The 17,877-nt window shown below is 33.8% G+C and overlaps 1 protein-coding gene across 2 annotated transcripts in view; it reads left to right on the forward strand.

The window, feature by feature from the left end:
* The window catches only part of LOC129221993 (zinc finger MYND domain-containing protein 11-like), a 90,044-nt gene that overhangs the window by 58,843 nt on the left and 13,324 nt on the right, over nt 1-17,877 (forward strand). For both annotated transcript variants that reach the window (XM_054856402.1, XM_054856403.1), the window contains 5 exons: nt 738-912; nt 7,973-8,161; nt 12,516-12,608; nt 12,695-12,880; nt 14,661-14,834. In XM_054856402.1, the coding sequence (XP_054712377.1) occupies nt 738-912; nt 7,973-8,161; nt 12,516-12,608; nt 12,695-12,880; nt 14,661-14,834 (817 nt within the window). The remainder of the gene's footprint in view (nt 1-737; nt 913-7,972; nt 8,162-12,515; nt 12,609-12,694; nt 12,881-14,660; nt 14,835-17,877) is intronic.

The raw sequence follows: 17,877 nt of genomic DNA on the forward strand, positions 1-17,877 counted from the left end.
GACCAATCATTTATTTGGCTCCACATTTATGTGTATACCTTTGTGTATTTTTGTGTTTATAATTTTGCAAAATACTGTTGACTGAGCCTTTAATCTTCATATATTGATCACAGATTGGTTAATTTTGTTGTTAGCGAAAAAACCATTTAAAAATCCAAAATTATTAAATATTTTTATTTCTTCTTCATTTTATACATATTACATTTAATTTTTGAGTGATGTTAGAAGTCTTCTCAACCTTTGTTTCATAGCCATTAGTCACAGTAGTTTCCTTTTACCTCTTAAACATTGAAAAGGAATGTAATATTAAAATGTAATGTTTCAAATCATAGATTTGAACTTACCGAAGTCTCGGACTCTAAATTATGGATTTAGTATTGTATTTCTTGTGCTATTTTATTCCAGAATTCCTATATTTTTCTCAAAAACCTCCTATATTTTTGTAAAAAAATCCTATATTTTTATTAGAAAAATTCCTAGAATTTATTATCCTTTTTTTGGGCTAATGTCACTTTTAGGCCTCTAGTAGCTGCAATAAAAGACATAAATTAATTGTCTTTTTTACGGATGTGTCTGATAAAATATTTTTTCCCCTTATAAATCATTGTTGCTATGAAAACTAGTTAAATTTAATGCAAATTAGATACATACTTATGAGCAGCATTGTGCTGAGTACTCAGTATATGTACTCGGCCAAAAATTAACTATAAACAAATGATTTTCCCCCTTTTCTTCAGGGCTTTAATCGAGGAAGATTATGTGCAACCCATTGATGCAAGTTTAAAGAAGCTAAATGTGAAGATGACACCATCCTTTCAGCGAGCTTTTAAAGAATTAAAGCATCATCAAAATCTTGTCCAACAAAATCAAAAGAAAGATCTAACTGTTACTGCTGAGAGTAATGTTCACACTGTATGTTGCTTTTTTCACTTTATTTTTGTTTCTGTTCTTCCATTTGTTTCTCAATCTGCTTGTCTTTAAACTGTTTATACCGTATTACCCCCCATTATCCGGCATGCCGGAAAAAAGCAAGGTTGACCAGCAGTGGCGGATCCAGCCGATTGGTTTGGGAGAGGCCATCCGAAATGTTTGAACAAACTCCGAAATCCCCAGAAATTTTATTAAAATGAAGTTTTAAAAACTTAATTTTCGGGGTATCAGGGCATTAGTTGAAGGGGTGGATTTAGGAATCTCCCTTGAAAATGTTTCAAAATTTAAATTACCGTGTAATTTTTTAAAATTAGGAAACTAAAAACGCATTTGTCTATTTTTGATGATGTACCGAGAAAGGTCGGGTTTCAGGTGCTGGACCCAAAATATTTTTTGAAAATAAAGCTGAGAAACCAAAATATTTTGTCATTATACATCGAGAAGTTAGAAGAGGAGAGATGCTCTTTAGCTGTCCATCATTAAAATGCACCTTTAGGTAATGTTTGCTTACATTTAAGGAAGAGTGAAGGTGCTTAGTCCTTCCTTTCGGGAAATATTTTGCATTTGAGGCTCTAAAAATTCCATTTTTAGCTATTTTTATACATATTTTAGAAAGAGATGGAAAATTCGTGAGCTCCTCCAAAAACCTTCTTTTAAAGCTATCATCACGATATAAACTAAGGAGGGAAGGGGTCCTATCAAAATCGTTTGTAATTGAAGTCCCAAAAAATTTCATTTAAGTTGCTTTTAAGCAAGTTAACTGATAAGGGCTGGATAAGCTAGTTTCCGTTGACATTTTTGCAAATACTTAAAATGCAATTTTTTTACTGCATATCAAGGCATTTGTGAAAGGGTATGGGAAAAGGAGGTTCTCTCCCTAGTTTCGAAATTAAAGCCATAAAAACGAAAATTTAGGCTCTCTTTGATCTTGTAAACAATAGGTATACTCTGAGAACAGCAGCATTTAGAGATCGTCCATGTGTCTGTAGTTGGAATCAAGAAATGATGTAAAAGATGGAGAAAAGTTTTGGAAATAACTTTTGTTTTGAGGGTAGGGACATAATTTATCTCCCAATTAAGGCCTATGCTTCTTTTTCAGTATAACACATGTGTTAAATTTTGTTATCTTCTCATAATATTTTTTTTCTTTTTTTTTCTTAAAAAAATTCCTACAATCACAAGGCTTTGGGAGGGGCCATGGCCCCCATGGCCCCCCTCTAGATCCGCCCCTGTTGACCAGCATGTCAGGAAAATCGAATTTTCCGGCATGCTGGATAATTCAAGGTTTATTTTGCAACAAAACAAAAGTAAATTTCCCCATTTAGTTCCAATCAAAAAGCAAACCACTGCAAGAAAAAAAATTAAATCTCAAAAGTAACCTTCTTTCAAAAAAAAAAAAAAAAAAAATGTGTATTGCAGATAATATGTGCTTGTTATTTACGGTAGGTCATTATTAATGGATTTAATTATATGCCTGTAAAGTAATCAATTCAGAAGCAATCACCGTTACTGCGATTTGTTCATAATTTTTTAAAATTATTTTAAGTTCCTTTTATAGAGGTAAGTTTAATTTTATTTATTGAATAGCGATGGTAAATTCAATAGCACTGGTTTAGGGGCGGAAACTTACTGCATAAATGTTTGCTTCCCAAGTTTTAATATTTTTCATAAAATTATTCATTAACAATATTTTTCTTGTTAAAATATTGTTAACGAATAATTAACAAATAACATTGTTAGTAAATATTTTTACAAAATTAAACCATTTGTTAATACTAGTAAGATATGTATAGAACTTGTATTCATATTTAAGCTGAACATACATTTTTTATAGTATTACTTTTTTTTCCAACCTTGATTTTCCCGGCATGCCGAAAAGGATCAGGCAAGTGTTATTGAAAATCTGGCGACCCCCTAATTTTGCAGCATGCCGGGGTAATACAGTATATGTTGCTTGACTGCAAAACTATGCATGGTGATGCAATGGAGACAGCTATGCTAGAAATAATATTCTGAATAGCAAGTCTAAGGCTTTTATTCTGCAAAACTATGATTTGTGTTACAGATTTAAATTATTTTCAGGAAATTTTAAACTAACTCTCTTGTGCTTTAGTTGAATTTCCATTATATCTAATTTTTAGTAATAAGAACTTCTTTTTCCATTTCAAAATTGAGCACATGCTTTGCCCAAAATAGCCTGCAGTTGTTGAGATTTCAATCCTTTTGAGATTTGGAAGCTTGTCCATACTTGTAATTATTTTATTTCATCCTGCACCTAAACATTATCTTTTCTACCTGTTTGTAAGCAATGCTTTTTGTTCCTAATTGATCACTACCTTTAATATTTTGTAAGACATTTATACTTTTATTAATTTGGACTGATGTCTTTCATAAAGGTTTTGACTATTGAGGAATCCAGCTGGCAGCAGTTTCCCCAAAATTTTACTCTTGTGAGCTTAAAAAGAAAAGAAAAAAATTAATTTGAATTTTGTCATCTTGAATTCAAATTATGTTTTTCGCAATCACGAGTGTGTTTGTATGTGTGTGTGGGGGGGGGGGGGGTATGTGTATGTGTGAAGGTATGTGTGTTTGTCTGTGTGCAGTCATGAGTGTGTGGGTAGTTGTGTGTATGAGTTTGTGTGCGTGGGGGCGGAGTATGTGTATGTGTGTGTGCAGGCATGAATGTGTGGGCAGTTGTGTGTATTTGTGTGTATGTGTAGGTGTCTATATGCACATGTGTGTATGTGTTTGTGTATGTATGTGTTTGTGTATGTGTGTGTATGGTGGTGTTTGTGTATGTGTGTGTATGTGTTTGTGTGTGCGTTGGTGCGTGTGTAGGATATGGACGCAACCTGGAGACGGTTTTCGCTAGAGGAGCAGCATCGTGAGGCCGGCCTACGCGACGGGTGGTGCTGGCAGAGGGTGGTGCTGCGAAAAATGATAGCACGCCAAAAACAGTCAAATGAAAGCAATAAGCAATCGTGATTGCTCAAAAAGAGGAGAGGAAGGAAAAAGAGAAAATAAGGGTGCAGTAAGAGAAGGGCATACTGAGATTTATCCCCGTGTCCCAGTAGGCCAATGCAAGCCTGTGTACTGTCTGGAAATAAACTCTATAGTTGAAGTAAACCTAACATTTCATCTTTGTGAAGGCTACACAGATCCTAAGAATCAAAACATTACGACGCTGCCAGGTTAGGTTTACCCCAACTGTAGATGTTTTTTTTAATAAATTAACCACCAACTAGTTTTGTAGAACAGTTTCATTAAAGGGACTCAATGTCATCCTTAGATTTCTTATAATACTTATATTTAACGTTAAAAAAGAAAACTGCCGAAAATTCAATACATTGCCCTGTATTTGCGAAACTGTCCAATATTTTTTATAGTTGTATACCCTCGTGAATTTTACACTTCAATTACGCATTCCATAAGTAGAATCTTTTCAGCCATCTTGTTTTCCACTGCAGGGTCGAGACTAAGCACAAACAACCCTCAACAATTAGGTTGGTCCCAGGGAATAATCAGGAATTTGGATTCTCAACCAATGGTTCAGCGTCTAATATGGGGTGGAATAAATTAATAAGAGAAATTCAGAAGTGAAATACTAACATTTTAAAAAGATCTTCAGTACTTTGAAAGAATTCAAAGTACTTTCCAGTATATATAAGCTAATACTTATATCATTGGATGCCTACCAACATCTTCAAGCACTTGCTTTGCCATAGCTTGCATGCCATCTGTTATGTGTCAGTCCTTTCGCATCCTGTAATACTTCAACTGTTATGAAAGTTGGAAGTTATTTTAACATATGCTGTCCTTTATCTTTTAGAACTATGTCCCGTATAATGTGCCTTAGTATTAAAATTAAAAAAAAAAAATCAAATACATTTTTTTAATGTTATATGCACTTTGCAATTTTTATTATGTATGCACCTAACTAATATTATGTTTCCCCCTTTGACTTGTTTTTAACTGTTTCAAAATCTTGTACCTAAATGTTATTCTAATTCCTACTAGTTTATGGGTTATTTTTGACAAGTTGTTAGATTTTAATCTTTCAGAAAATATTTAGTCAAATGTGGATAATTTGAAAGGAGTATATAGTGAAAAAGTGTTTTAAAACTGATGACCTGAATTAAGGTACGCCTCAAAAATCAGCATTATGTAAAAAGTTTCAAAGGCCCATAACCCATAGTTCTATGCTTGCTTAGGTTCAGCCTTGTAATTAATTTGTTAAACTTGTTTAACAAACTTAACTTTATAATGACTGATATTCATTTTTGATTTTGCCAACAATTAAAAAACTTTCCCACTCACCAACGACAGAGCAAGTATGATAAGGGTCATTTTTCAAAAAGTGTAACTTTTCTGTCACACGCCTTTTACAGTAAAAACTTTAAGGAACAATTTATTTAGCAATGATTTTTTATTTCATCAAAAATATCTATTTAAAACTGCCAACATTTTTTTTACAATAGTTTTTATTTTAGTATATTTTTGGTTCACAACATGTGAATTCTCACCTCTGTGGCGTGTCACACACCTTGTGTGACTGTTTATGTTGCTTAATAACTTGTTTAATCAAAAGTATATACTTATTTATTCATTATTCCTTTCACAAGTGTCTCAAATGCTAACTGTTTAAGTATATTTAATTTTTTAATATTGTGGACAAGAAGTCATGTCACACAATAAATTCTTACTTCTGTTACCTAAACACAAAATGCCATTCCTAATTAACAGGTGGCAGTAATGACATCAAATTTTATTTTCTATGATACAAGGGAGCCCAGGGGCAGCATTTCACCATTTCGAGTTTCTTAAATATATATAACCCCAAAGCGAAACCAAACACACATTAGCTAACAAGAAGTTGTCATAAAATTGGTTTAGTATGAATAAAATTAGTGTTTAGAACAAATTAAAATTTTGATTCATTGACTAAAAATTTATACAAAACATCTCGCTGCTAAAGATTTTATACCTTTTGGAAAAGTTATAATGCATGATTTTTCAAATTCGGAAGAGCAGGGAATCGTGTTATTAATCTATCAGTGCCCAATGTCGTGCTGTTTTGCCAGTTCAGCTAAATAGAAAAGGTATTTTTTCCCCCTTTGTGCTTCGAAAATATTTCTCTAACCTCCTGAGACACAAAAAAAATCTTTCTCTACTAGCTAAACCGATTGTAATAGTTAAAAAATAATTGAAGCAACACAAAGTTATATATAAAAACACTTTTTATATCTTGCTCTTCAAAATCACCCATGCTACTTCAAAAACTGTGAGGGACTTAAACTTTTCATCATTGAATAATCTAGTCATGTCGGTGCTTGCAGCTTCAATGAGATATCATCTGCCTCCAGCTCTGTTATTCACTATTCCAGACTGATGAGCTCATAATAAGGACGAAACTGAAGTCTCTGGATATGAAAACCATTCTGTCGGTATACTTGTAATTTCTCTTTCCTCATGCTAAAAATTTTACTCACAGTTGAAACATTTTATTTTTTGTTTTCAAAATCCAATCGAAATAACCATAATCCCAGCCAACCATACAGAAAAATAATTATCATCAAATTTTGTGTTAATTTCATTCGAAACTGAATCTATTACTTTATACAAAATATTGAAAAATTAATGTCTGACTTCACATCATCATGTGAATTTTTGTCACTTTTTTTTTTTTTCTTTTTTTTTTTGCGCCTCATTAAAATTGGCTAGGAGGAAGAATTTTTTTTTGAAAAATTTCACAATTGATTGAAATGTACACACAGATCAATTGTAGATTGAAGTGTGGTTTGAATAGTCGAGTAGCGGATTGAAGATATAGATTTTGATAGAGTAAAGCATTTTTCAAAAACCTTTTCTCGATGCAAACAAATTGGATAAAAATTCAAACGAAGTCATACATGCTAAAAGGCATGAGCTTTTTCACCATTGAAAGAATCGTTTTGCAATAATTCTTCCAGTCGTCAAATCACTTCTTTGAAGTTATAGAGAAATGGTTTTATCATTTTAACTCTTGAAGATTATCTTGTGTCACTCCGCGATTGCATAATTATAGAGCCCCATAAAAGGTATTTGGTTAATATGTCTTTTTTTTTTTCAATAATCACATGCATTTTGAAGAAGTTTTGATGAAAGCATTATAGTGTATTGAGCAGCTGAAACGTGTTTCTAGCAGAAGAGAGCAATGAACACTCATTAAATAAATATACACTTAAAAAATGAGCGTAAAAGTGAATGTAAAATATCAAGGAATTTTCTTGTGAAAACCATGCTGCCACACTACTTTTCACGAGCCTCTCGTATTGGACATACCATCGTAACACTGGGCACACAAGTGTGAAATATTTAGCCTATATGAGGCAATGTCGTCTTTAGTTAAAATTAACCATGGTTTTCTATCAGTTTTCTATGTTCTGAAAAAGCCGAAAATACTTCATGAATTTCTAAGTCATCATCCAAATAACGAAAAACACTTCTTCTAGTCTGAGAATGTGTCGAGTTTCATCAAATAGTTGCTGAGAACCAGCGAGATTTCCTTTAGTGAACATTTATTTCCGACTAACTTAAATTGAATTCATCCATTTTCTATCATTCTGTTCAAAAAATTTGGGGGTGCAACCGCCCCCTCTTGACGCCCCTATTTGCCGCCCCTGAGGGAGCCCACTTGTTTATTTTCAGCCACAGTTGAAGTTGTGAGATTTTTGTCAAAAAACAAAAAGATAGATTTTGCTTCAAAAACATAGTATGGTTATTCTGACTCTCACCTCCATGAAATTGAATTTCAGGGATGTAAATTAATGTAAAAAAAGAAGTGAACATCTTTGCATATGCCTAACATGTAGCCACGAAGAAAAAAAAGTTCTGAAAGATGTATCTATTAGACCTATATTAATAGAAAATTCCTCACCTCTGTGAATCTCGCTTCTGTGACAGACCTTATTAATGTCATTATTTCTGAGGTGAAAATAAATGATGGAGAAGAAATACTTCAATAAAAACGTTTTATTTCTTTTTTTTCCCTTTATCTCCCCAGATCTCTGCAGAAAATGATGTGCAAGCTAATGATAAGCCTAAATCAACACGAAAACGTAAGAGCTCTGCTAGTGAGCCTAAAAAACAGGTGCCAGCTGCAAAAAAACTAGCCACTGGTCCAGTAAAAAAGAATAAAGTTTTTTATCAAGAATCTCCTACTTCATCATCACCTAAAGGAAATGTGCTGCAGGTATGAAGTATAATTCTAAAATATTTGTTTTGTTTCTATAGTTTCTTCTGTCTTTATGTGGTTAAAGAGATTCATTTTAAAAAGTAATACTGCAAGATTATTCTAAAATATTTTGTTAAGTTTAATTTTTTGTTTCATTACATACTTTGTTTTAGTTATCTTCTTTATAAACTTTGTTAATTACAAAAGTGAAGTTTACCTGGAAAACTTAAATAACCTTGAAAAGTCAGAAAAAATGCATTTTTCTGCTGAATGTCCTAAATGTTCTTCCGTCACAAAATGTTAATCGGAAAAAGACTGCTTCGTTTTTTTTACTCTTAAAAAGATTGTCTAAAAATTTTCTTGTGAAATACAATGCTCTTTTTCCTTCGTGTTCAGCAAGTTGAGACTTTCTTTCACAAACACATTCTTCTTATCTTTTGTTCACCACAATAATTTACAATGCATTCCAGGACCTGTATTTTAAGCTAATCAACCTTTTGAACACTTTGCTAAATGGTGCTTCAGCAAAATTCACAAGAATGTAAATTGTAGTGTGTCTAATGACATGGTGCAGCTAGACCCTATAATTTCAGTCCTCTACACCCTAGCTAACATTCAAATGAACTCCATGTTAAATAAAGACAACATTTAAGATGCTGATATAAATGTTGTTTCTTTGTAATTGAAAAACAAATTACCAAAACAAGTACATTCAGGAAAAGGGGAAAAGCGAGAGAGAAAGAAAAAGAAATATTAAATTCTCTTTAATACAGTAGTACCTCTGAATAGCTGGTATATTTTTGCATATAAATCACATAAAATTATTAAAACACATCGTTTTTCTAAGTATGCAATTATAAGTTAATAGCAGGGCATACAACGGAAGTATTAAAGCTTTGGCTTTTCAAGTGTCCTAGTTTTCGGTGTCCTAGTTTTCCCCTTTTCTAAAAATTTGTACACTTATGCCTGAACACTATGAACAAAAACTGAAATCAGAACTAAACACATGTGTCTTGTGATTTGTTTCATGGAGTAGTTTATGACTGGTGAGCAGTGGCACACACAAAGGAGGGGTGCAGGGGATCTCTTCCCCCCCCCCTCTCCCTCTTAGCTTTCGTATTTCTTTATATGTTTTCAAAAAATTCCCATAAAAGGCTAACAATTACGGCTCTATTAAATCAATAAAGATAAGTCCTTTTCTTTTTTTCTTCCCTTTTTAAACCACACTGCATGTGATCATAAAACACCCTTTTATTCTCAACTCAACTATTCATTTGCTTTCTTTTGCAATCTAGTGTTATTGGTTATCTTTTCTCTCAATTTTGTTAACAGACTAGGTCAAAAGTGAGCTTGTGCTTTAATACTGAGTTGTAACTTTGATATTAATGCATGATTGAATATTAATTGTCCCTAATATCCAAATATTAATTGCCGTGTATTCATCACGTTCTTAGTTTTGTAATTTCAAGTTGAACTGAGAGATTTTTCATCTTCTATGACTTTGTGTTTCTATAATGATGGATTTACATTGCTATTTTTAGTTTTCGACGTTTGAGATACATGAAAACTCACGCTTTCCGGTAATACAGTTAAGAACTTGTTTTTAATGATTTATTTCATTAACGTTGATTATTAATCAATCTATTTATTACTGGTAATTCACAATCGATTGTAAAAGTTTTTACAGTGGATGAAATCAGAAGAATATGTTTTAGCAGCATGTCAGGATGAGATATGAGAATGATGCTTTTGACCCTGGGCTCTCCCCTTGAAAAATTTCCCTTGTGCGCCACTGCTGGTAAGAGTTTAAAAGGGTAGAAACTGTTAGGTTATCTGCCATCAGACAGAGCGTCCGATGGCATTTTTTGGCCGATGGCCAATTGTTTTTCTCCAAATAGGCGATGGCCGATGGAAAAAAAAATCAAATGGAAATAAATTGCTAAAATTGTCAGGGATTTGAAGGATCATTTATTCATTTCACATTACTTCCTTTCTACGCAGAGGGAATTGTAATTACACAAAAAAAAATCAAAATTCGACCTAAATTTCTATTTTACGATCGAAATATCCATTTGGAACTTTCCCTCAGTAAATTATCGCAAGTTCTCTTATGATGTCTTCATGCGCGTAAACTTGCGTCACTCAAAATCTTTATGAAATAGCAAGTTGGAAACTCATACGTACGTAGTATGATCCAAAAGTTGAAGGACAAGCTGTATAAAACCTTACTTGAATAGTTCACATTACCGAAGCACTCAGAGTTCGCTTCACTCTCTAATCGGTTGAGTCATGTAGTGTGGTTGCTTGGTGGGTTAGGCGCTAAGCAATCCAGTCTAGGATTATTGTTTTAAAGAACGCGTTCATATATGTGTGATTTACTTAGTAATTTAAGTATTTTGTAGCTTGTCCTGTGTTTAAAATAAAATTAATTCTATTTTTTAACACAAATAATTATTTTAAAAAAGTTTAAATAGTGAAAAAGTATGTTTAAAAAATTTAAATTTTTTAAAATAAAAACTGGCGGGAAGGAGGGGGAATGTGAGTGCACCCATGATCTGGCCCTCTCACTTTCAAAGCACGAACTGCCACTGGCACAACTGGAACGTACGCAGACCCCACATACGAAAATTTAACCTTCTACAACATACCATTTTTGAGTTATGACTTATGAGAGATACATACGTACATCCACCCGCAAAAAACAGTGCAATAATTAACTTGTTTGTGCCTGAATACAGTATAAAAAATTCTTTCAGGGGTGACATAAATCGAAATTTATACTGAAATTTAAATAAAAAAAATTATGACTTACTCCCTTTACTTTGTATTAAAAAGTAAAGCAGAAAAGATACTTTTTTGCGAAAACATCGGGTGAGTCCATTGGCTTTTCGATGTTTTTTAAGGATGATGGGCCGATGGCTAAATTGTTGAACTATCAGCGCTGATGCATCGATCGAGCCCTAGAAACTGTCTTTGGTATTTGGGGGAGGGGGGGCTTTTCTTTAAATTTAATGTAGACAGCATGTTCATTAATCTTTCTTAAGGAGGTATTCTAGTCTAGAGACTTAATTTTAAGGTGATTTTACAGGCGTAATAGAAAAACGAACAGCAGCTAATTTCTCGATCCATTTTTATCAGTTTTTTTATTAATACTTTAAAGGTATAACAATGCATAATAGTAGAAGAAAAAACTCAAAATTGTAGTTGGAGAAGACTGGCAAAGTGGGGACTCTAATAAAGAAAAAGGGGTTGACGTGATTCCAATCCTCCAGGTGATCTGAAACAAAATCAATGTTAATTCTTATTAAACAAGGATGTAGAATTGTCTGGATTTAGCCGATTTGAAAAAATATTTTTTTTCTCACAAAATGGCGTCTTTTTGGAAAAAAAAAGTTCATTTTTTGGCTCCTTTTTTGCATTTTGGTATATATTTTTTTTAAATAAGAATCAAAAATTTCAAAAACCCCTATGTGGGGACAATTTTGATAGTACTAAGAAAGTCTACCAAATTTCACGTAAATCGGTGTATTAGAACTTGAGATATCTTGTCAACCTTATCAAAACTCTAGTTTTAAGAAAACGCTTCCGAAGTTTGCAGTCTCATTTCAGCACAAGCAACGGTAAATTAAGAATTTTAAAACCCCCCATCTGAGTCGCAACTGTAGAATCAAGAGGGAAAATAGATAATCCTTTGAAAAGCTTTATATTATTAAAAATTAATGTCAAGTATTTTATTTGCTATTAAATTGAAACTGGCAACAGATAAAATTTTAAATCTTTGCTTTTAATTTCCTTGTCGGCTAACACTGAATTTGGTTATCAATCGCGGGAATAAAGGCTTAGCCGTTATTAAAATCCACTTTGAAAATACATTATGATTCAAATTCTATGAAACATGGAAGTACCAAACACATTCTATCAGACAAGGAAAAAAATTCTCTTTATTTTGGTATTAAATTTTTAACTATGTTTTCACTGCAAAAATCGCGAAAAACCTTTTAGAGGTTTTTAATTAATATCTTCGTTAATTAATTTCATCCAAAGATGCAACCTAGCTAAGAACACTTTCGATCAACTCTCCCTTCGAACAAATTTTTTTTTTCAAAATCGGTCCATCCGTTTAGGCGCTAGAGTACCACAGACAAACACAAAGATACACAGAGACATCAAACTTATAATGTGTGTCGGGGGTTAAAAAAAGCTTTTTTCAACGAAATTAACTGTAACTCCAAAAATAATTTGAATTTCCATAAATCCTCTCAGAAACTTATTCTTAAAGGTCTAAACTCTCAGAATATGAAGGGAAAAAATCAATTTTTTTTAATTTCTAGACTAGAAGACCCCCTTTAATTCTTCCGTTTTATATTTGCAGGAAGCAGTTTCAGAAGACCATGACCAAGTAACTTCATCCAGTCAAGATGTGTCTGTTCAACATGTTTCAGTTGCCATACAAACAACTAATGAGGTTTGGAGATTTGTTATGCATGTGTTGAATTTTGGCAAACTTTGGTGCCTTGTTCGATGCATTCTCTTTTTTCTTTCATGAACTAGCTTCAGGAGAATAATTCAAAGGATGCAAAATCGGGCAGCAGTCCAGAGGAAGAAAAATCTGACAGTACTCCGAAACCCTGTGACTGTGGGCCTCGATATGAACGACTCTTGAAAGAGCTGCAAACCCGCTTAGAAGCTGAACATAAAGAGGATAAATCTCGTGCTTTAAAAGAGTTCTCTGATAAGGTTTTGCATATTTTTAAGCTGTCTATGATACAAATAGATTGTTTTAAGCATAAACTGGAATGGGTTACTTGTGTATTGGTACTTTTATGGAGTGTGTTGCTTTTAAGGTATAAATAAGAATTTTTCAGTAATTTACCGCCCTATAGTCAGGGCTAAGGCAGAAATACATGAAATACACCGCCAACTCAAGTCATTCCAGCCGAGGACTGCAGTTTCGTGCTTATTAGCACTCATCAGCCCGGCTTAGGAAGTGACTGAGCTGGAGATGAGAAATCTTTTAAGGAAGCCAAGAGTGCCAAATAAACTGGTAGCTAATACAGAATTAGCACTGACCAGACGAATGACCGAAGCAATGGTTCGGTTCAACTCAAAGATTGAAGGCAAGGCATAGTATTTTCAGTAAGTTACCAAACCATTGCTTTGGTCACTCCTCTGGTCAGTGCTAATTCTGTATTAGCTACCAGTTTATTTGGCACTCTTGGCTTCCTTAAAAGATTTCCCACCTCCAGCTCAGTCACTTCCTAAGCCGGGCTGATGAGTGCTAATAAGCACGAAACTGCAGTCCTCGGCGGGAATGACTGAGTTGGCAGTGTATTTCATGTATAAATAAGAATTGTTTATTTCTTTGAACTACTAAATAAAATGAGAAAAGAGGGAGGAGGGGATATAAACCAAACCAAATGCTGTGAACAGGAATCAATTGTAAACTAATTTTTAAACAAATCTGAAAATAAACCAGTAGTAACCAGTGGCTGAAGTAAAATTCAGCAAGCACCTGATGGGAATGTCATGAATCTTTCAAATGTTTTAGCAAACAACGACGGTGTTCAAACCTTTAGGCAGAAAAGACTTTGCAAGACTTAGAAGCTCCTTTTTCCTTATGTTTGCCTAACCCCTATTAAGTTTGCCTGTGACTGCCCATCGAAGTTATGTTACTATTTTTCCTTAAAAACATCAAAAACTGTAGTTCAAATGAGGTTCTTTGAAATCTCAATTGTTGGTTTCGAACCTACGAAGGGAGCATCTCAATTTTTCCTATGAAGGTGATAAGTTATTTCATAACCTTTGGCACCCAAGTGAGAGTGCTAAGCATATTATAACAATTCTTCCATTACTCAATGTAAAACAACTGAGATTTCCAAATGCTCATCATTGTTATAATATTGCTTTTACCCACTGCACCATGTTTTTAAGGCAAGGGGGAGTAAATTTATTAGATCAAAATTTGTAGATTGGGCTAATATGTTACTAACAGGTTGGATGACCGGGAAGTTTCCTGGTGCACAGTCCTTGTTTTAGAAAATAGGCAGTCCTTCTGTTGTAAGCAAAAAAGCCATTTTACCTGTTTTCGTTTTCATAAATATTCCTCTACTGTCTCATGCAAGATTTTCTTTCATACTCTTAAAGGTAATCATCTTCCCATCCTTTCCTCAGAATCTTTTTTTTTTCTTTTTTTGCTTTTTTTTTTTGTAATTGGGGAATGATGCATTTGAATTAAATATTGAGTTGAAACATTTATTTTTTTTAAAATTCAGTCTGTAATTTTCATCGTGTCATTTTATTAAGGTATGCAAAACTTGTATTCAATTCAACTGTAAGAAACTTGGTAAATGAATTCACACATCTGTGCACTAAACAAAGGGAAGAAATTGGGTTTTTAAAAATTAAGTTGTACCTTATTTAAATAGAATGGTGTCTGGTCTTTGCAATAATCTTAGCTCATAATATCAGTGTACATTACATATTTAAACTAATTTTTGTATTGATCTAATTTTGTCAGCTTCACCAGGAGCTGGAAGCAGAGCGACAACGTGAGTTAGCAACGACTCTGGAGAAAGTACGACGTGAACGCAGGGAACTGGAGCAGCAACTGCAATTGACTCATGAAAAGGAGATTTGCAAGCTGACTGAACAGCACTCTACTGAAATCTCCGAATGCAAAAAGAAGCAGTGGGTGAGTGGGTAAACCAATTTTTTTTATCAATGAATGTAACCAAAGCATAAATTTTAAGAATTTTACAGTCACAGGCATAGTTAGATAATGTAGACGCACACGTGTACGCCGTGGGCAAATATATATTTGCGCTGTGTAGATGTATTTGCTGCGAATATGTACTTTGCTCATAATTTCGAAATTAATATCAGTATTAAGCAATGGTTATCTTGAAAATCTGTAGATAAATTATTGAAATTAAAATTAACCTCTTACTTTTATAGATACATGGTTAAAAGCACAATAAGCATTGAATTACTGAAAATTTTTCCTACCCACTATGTTTTTTTAAATACTTGTAGACAGTTTTGAGTTGTTTGTGCAGATACTTGATATTTTTTTCTTATTATGGTCACAGGATTAGCAACCTTTTACTACCGAAATCCACTTGTTAGCGAAGGCATTTGAGAAACTTGATGAATCTAAATTCAAAATGGGTTGTTTAGCCGTGTTAAGATCAGAAGCTAAAAATTACTCCCCACTCTTTGAAACAGAAGAGATATTTACCAGACATACAATTCAACCTAACAAATCTGCTGTGCATAGAAATATTCTTCATTTGTCCATGATGGCAAAGAACAATCCAAGAAAGTTAGGAAGACATTGACATGACCCCTAGGCAGTATGATTATATCATGCTATAAGTCAATTGAAAATCCTGCATGTAAGAAAAGTAAGACACTTTGAGGCATGACTATATTTTTCCATGTCACTACAAATTAGGTAGCATGTTACTGAACTTCAAACTTTTTGATCTTGTTATTTCAAGAAACCTAATTTTTTGTAAAGGCTTCAAAAGAAAGTTTAAAGAAAGGACATTCAGATTTAGATTATGGGGGGGGGGATTCCAGGATTAAAATGTACGTCTAGTCTTGAGCAAGGAAATTTAGACGTGAAGTGATTGAGTTATTTAAGTTTATTGAAACCTAAGATATTGATGGGCTAAATTTTTGTTCAGATGGCAAAACTAGAAGTCATTGTTTTATTTTTTTTAAATCCCAAACTGATCTTGAAATTAGAAAAAAAAAATACTATTTCAACAGAGGCATCAGGATTTTGCATAGTTAACCTCTAGCAGCTGTTACTTGAAATGGGGTGAATAGAAGGATGTTTATCTTCATTAAGGATTAATAAATTGACTAGGACCAACCTAGTTGTGTTCATAACATGTTTCTGCTGGTCGCTTATGTATTTGTAGTAATTTTTATTATTTCTAACAATTAATTACTTACCACTAAGTTACCGCCCCTAAGCCAGTGCTAATGTAGAACTACATGCAATGTACCAGACAGCCGGTTATCACATCCAGAGACTGCAATTTCATTCTTATTGGAACTCATCACTCTGGATTTATAAACAACTAGGCTGGAGGCAGGTGTCATCTCATTGTAACCAATGCTGCGGAGTCGGAAGAAAAATTATCGACTCCATTTCCGACTCCAACTCCTGGATTTTGAAACGTCCGACTCCGGCTTTTTTTATTATTTTTTTTTTCCAAATCCCCCTTCCTCATGGGAAGGGGGAGAACCCCTAAACAAAGATTGAAATATTGATTCTTTTTTATGAAATTTTCACGTATTTTATTGTAAACCTAAGATGTCTACAACGTTAGAAATTCAATTTGAAAATCAAATTATCCAATAGTTACGATTTCTAAAGTGAGACTTAAAAATCCCATTTAAAAAACAAATTGAATAAGATTAATTTGTTCCCCTTTAATGTTTAACTAACAGATGTTTATCAAATCCTGTGCTTTCAATTTTTGAAAGCTGTAGCTTGAGGGGCTTTTTTTTTTGAGCTATCACAATTGCTTATTGTTCTCACTTGACTGTTTTGAATTCCTATCATTTTATTTTCCCACCAGCACCCTCTGCCAGCACCACCATCGCATCGGCCGGCCTCAGGATGCTGCTCCTCTTGCGAAAACTGTCTCCAGGTTACGTCCATATCCTACACACACACGCATACACACACACATATACACACTCATGCCTGCGTACAGACACAAACACACACTCATGCCTGCACACAGACACATATGCCTACATACACACACACGAATGCCTACACACACACACACGAATGCCTACACACACACTCACTCACACACGCGCGCGTACACACACAGCACTGCATACTTAACACGCCCTTACATGCATACATAACACGCGCACACCCACACACATGCGCCTACACAAACACACACACGCATTCATACACACATACGCTCATTCATACACACACACGCTCGTGATTGCGAAAAACACAATTTGAATTCACGATGCCAAAAATTCAAATTTATATTTTTTTTTGCTTAGTCAAAAAACTTTTCTTGACAGTGGGTGGTCCTCCCACCTCCCGGGTGACATCCATCTAGTGGGTACCACCTCAATTCAATCTCAGACAAACTTTAATTCTGAAAAATTTCCCCAATAATAATCACCTAAATCTTAAATTTCATCTTAAAAATTTCAACGAAAGTATTGCACTATATAGCGGGGAGAGGTCGGGCACATGTAAACGTCTGTAGCAAATTTTACCCAAAATGCGGTGGTATACAGCTTAGTATGTGTTAGATTTTTAATTTAAACTTTCACAAAAAGTGAAAGAATCACTTAATTTGAAAAAAAAAAAAAAATCATTAAAAATACGTTTTTGCATCATGCAGAATCAATCCTTTTTCGATGTAAACATTGCATCACGTTGTGACGTCATGTGTGCGATCGGTTGCAATAACTCAGTCAAATGAATGAACTTTTGGGTGAACCGAGTCACGAGTTCATTGTATCTTATAACCGCGAAGTTTTTTTTGATTGAGTTACTTTTTAATTGGCAGCATATCTTTAACTTTCTTTCATTGGCAACACATCTTGTGTTTTGCATATTCTTAATTTGAAAGCCATGTGAAGACTTTAAATACTTCGAGCGATCTTTTTTCGCTCTCTCTCTCACCTCACATAGCCGCAATGTGTTGCACGTAGTAATTCATCGTGATTTCGTGGTG

Source organism: Uloborus diversus, chromosome 5, assembly GCF_026930045.1.
Source record: "Uloborus diversus isolate 005 chromosome 5, Udiv.v.3.1, whole genome shotgun sequence".
Lineage (NCBI taxonomy): Eukaryota > Metazoa > Arthropoda > Arachnida > Araneae > Uloboridae > Uloborus > Uloborus diversus.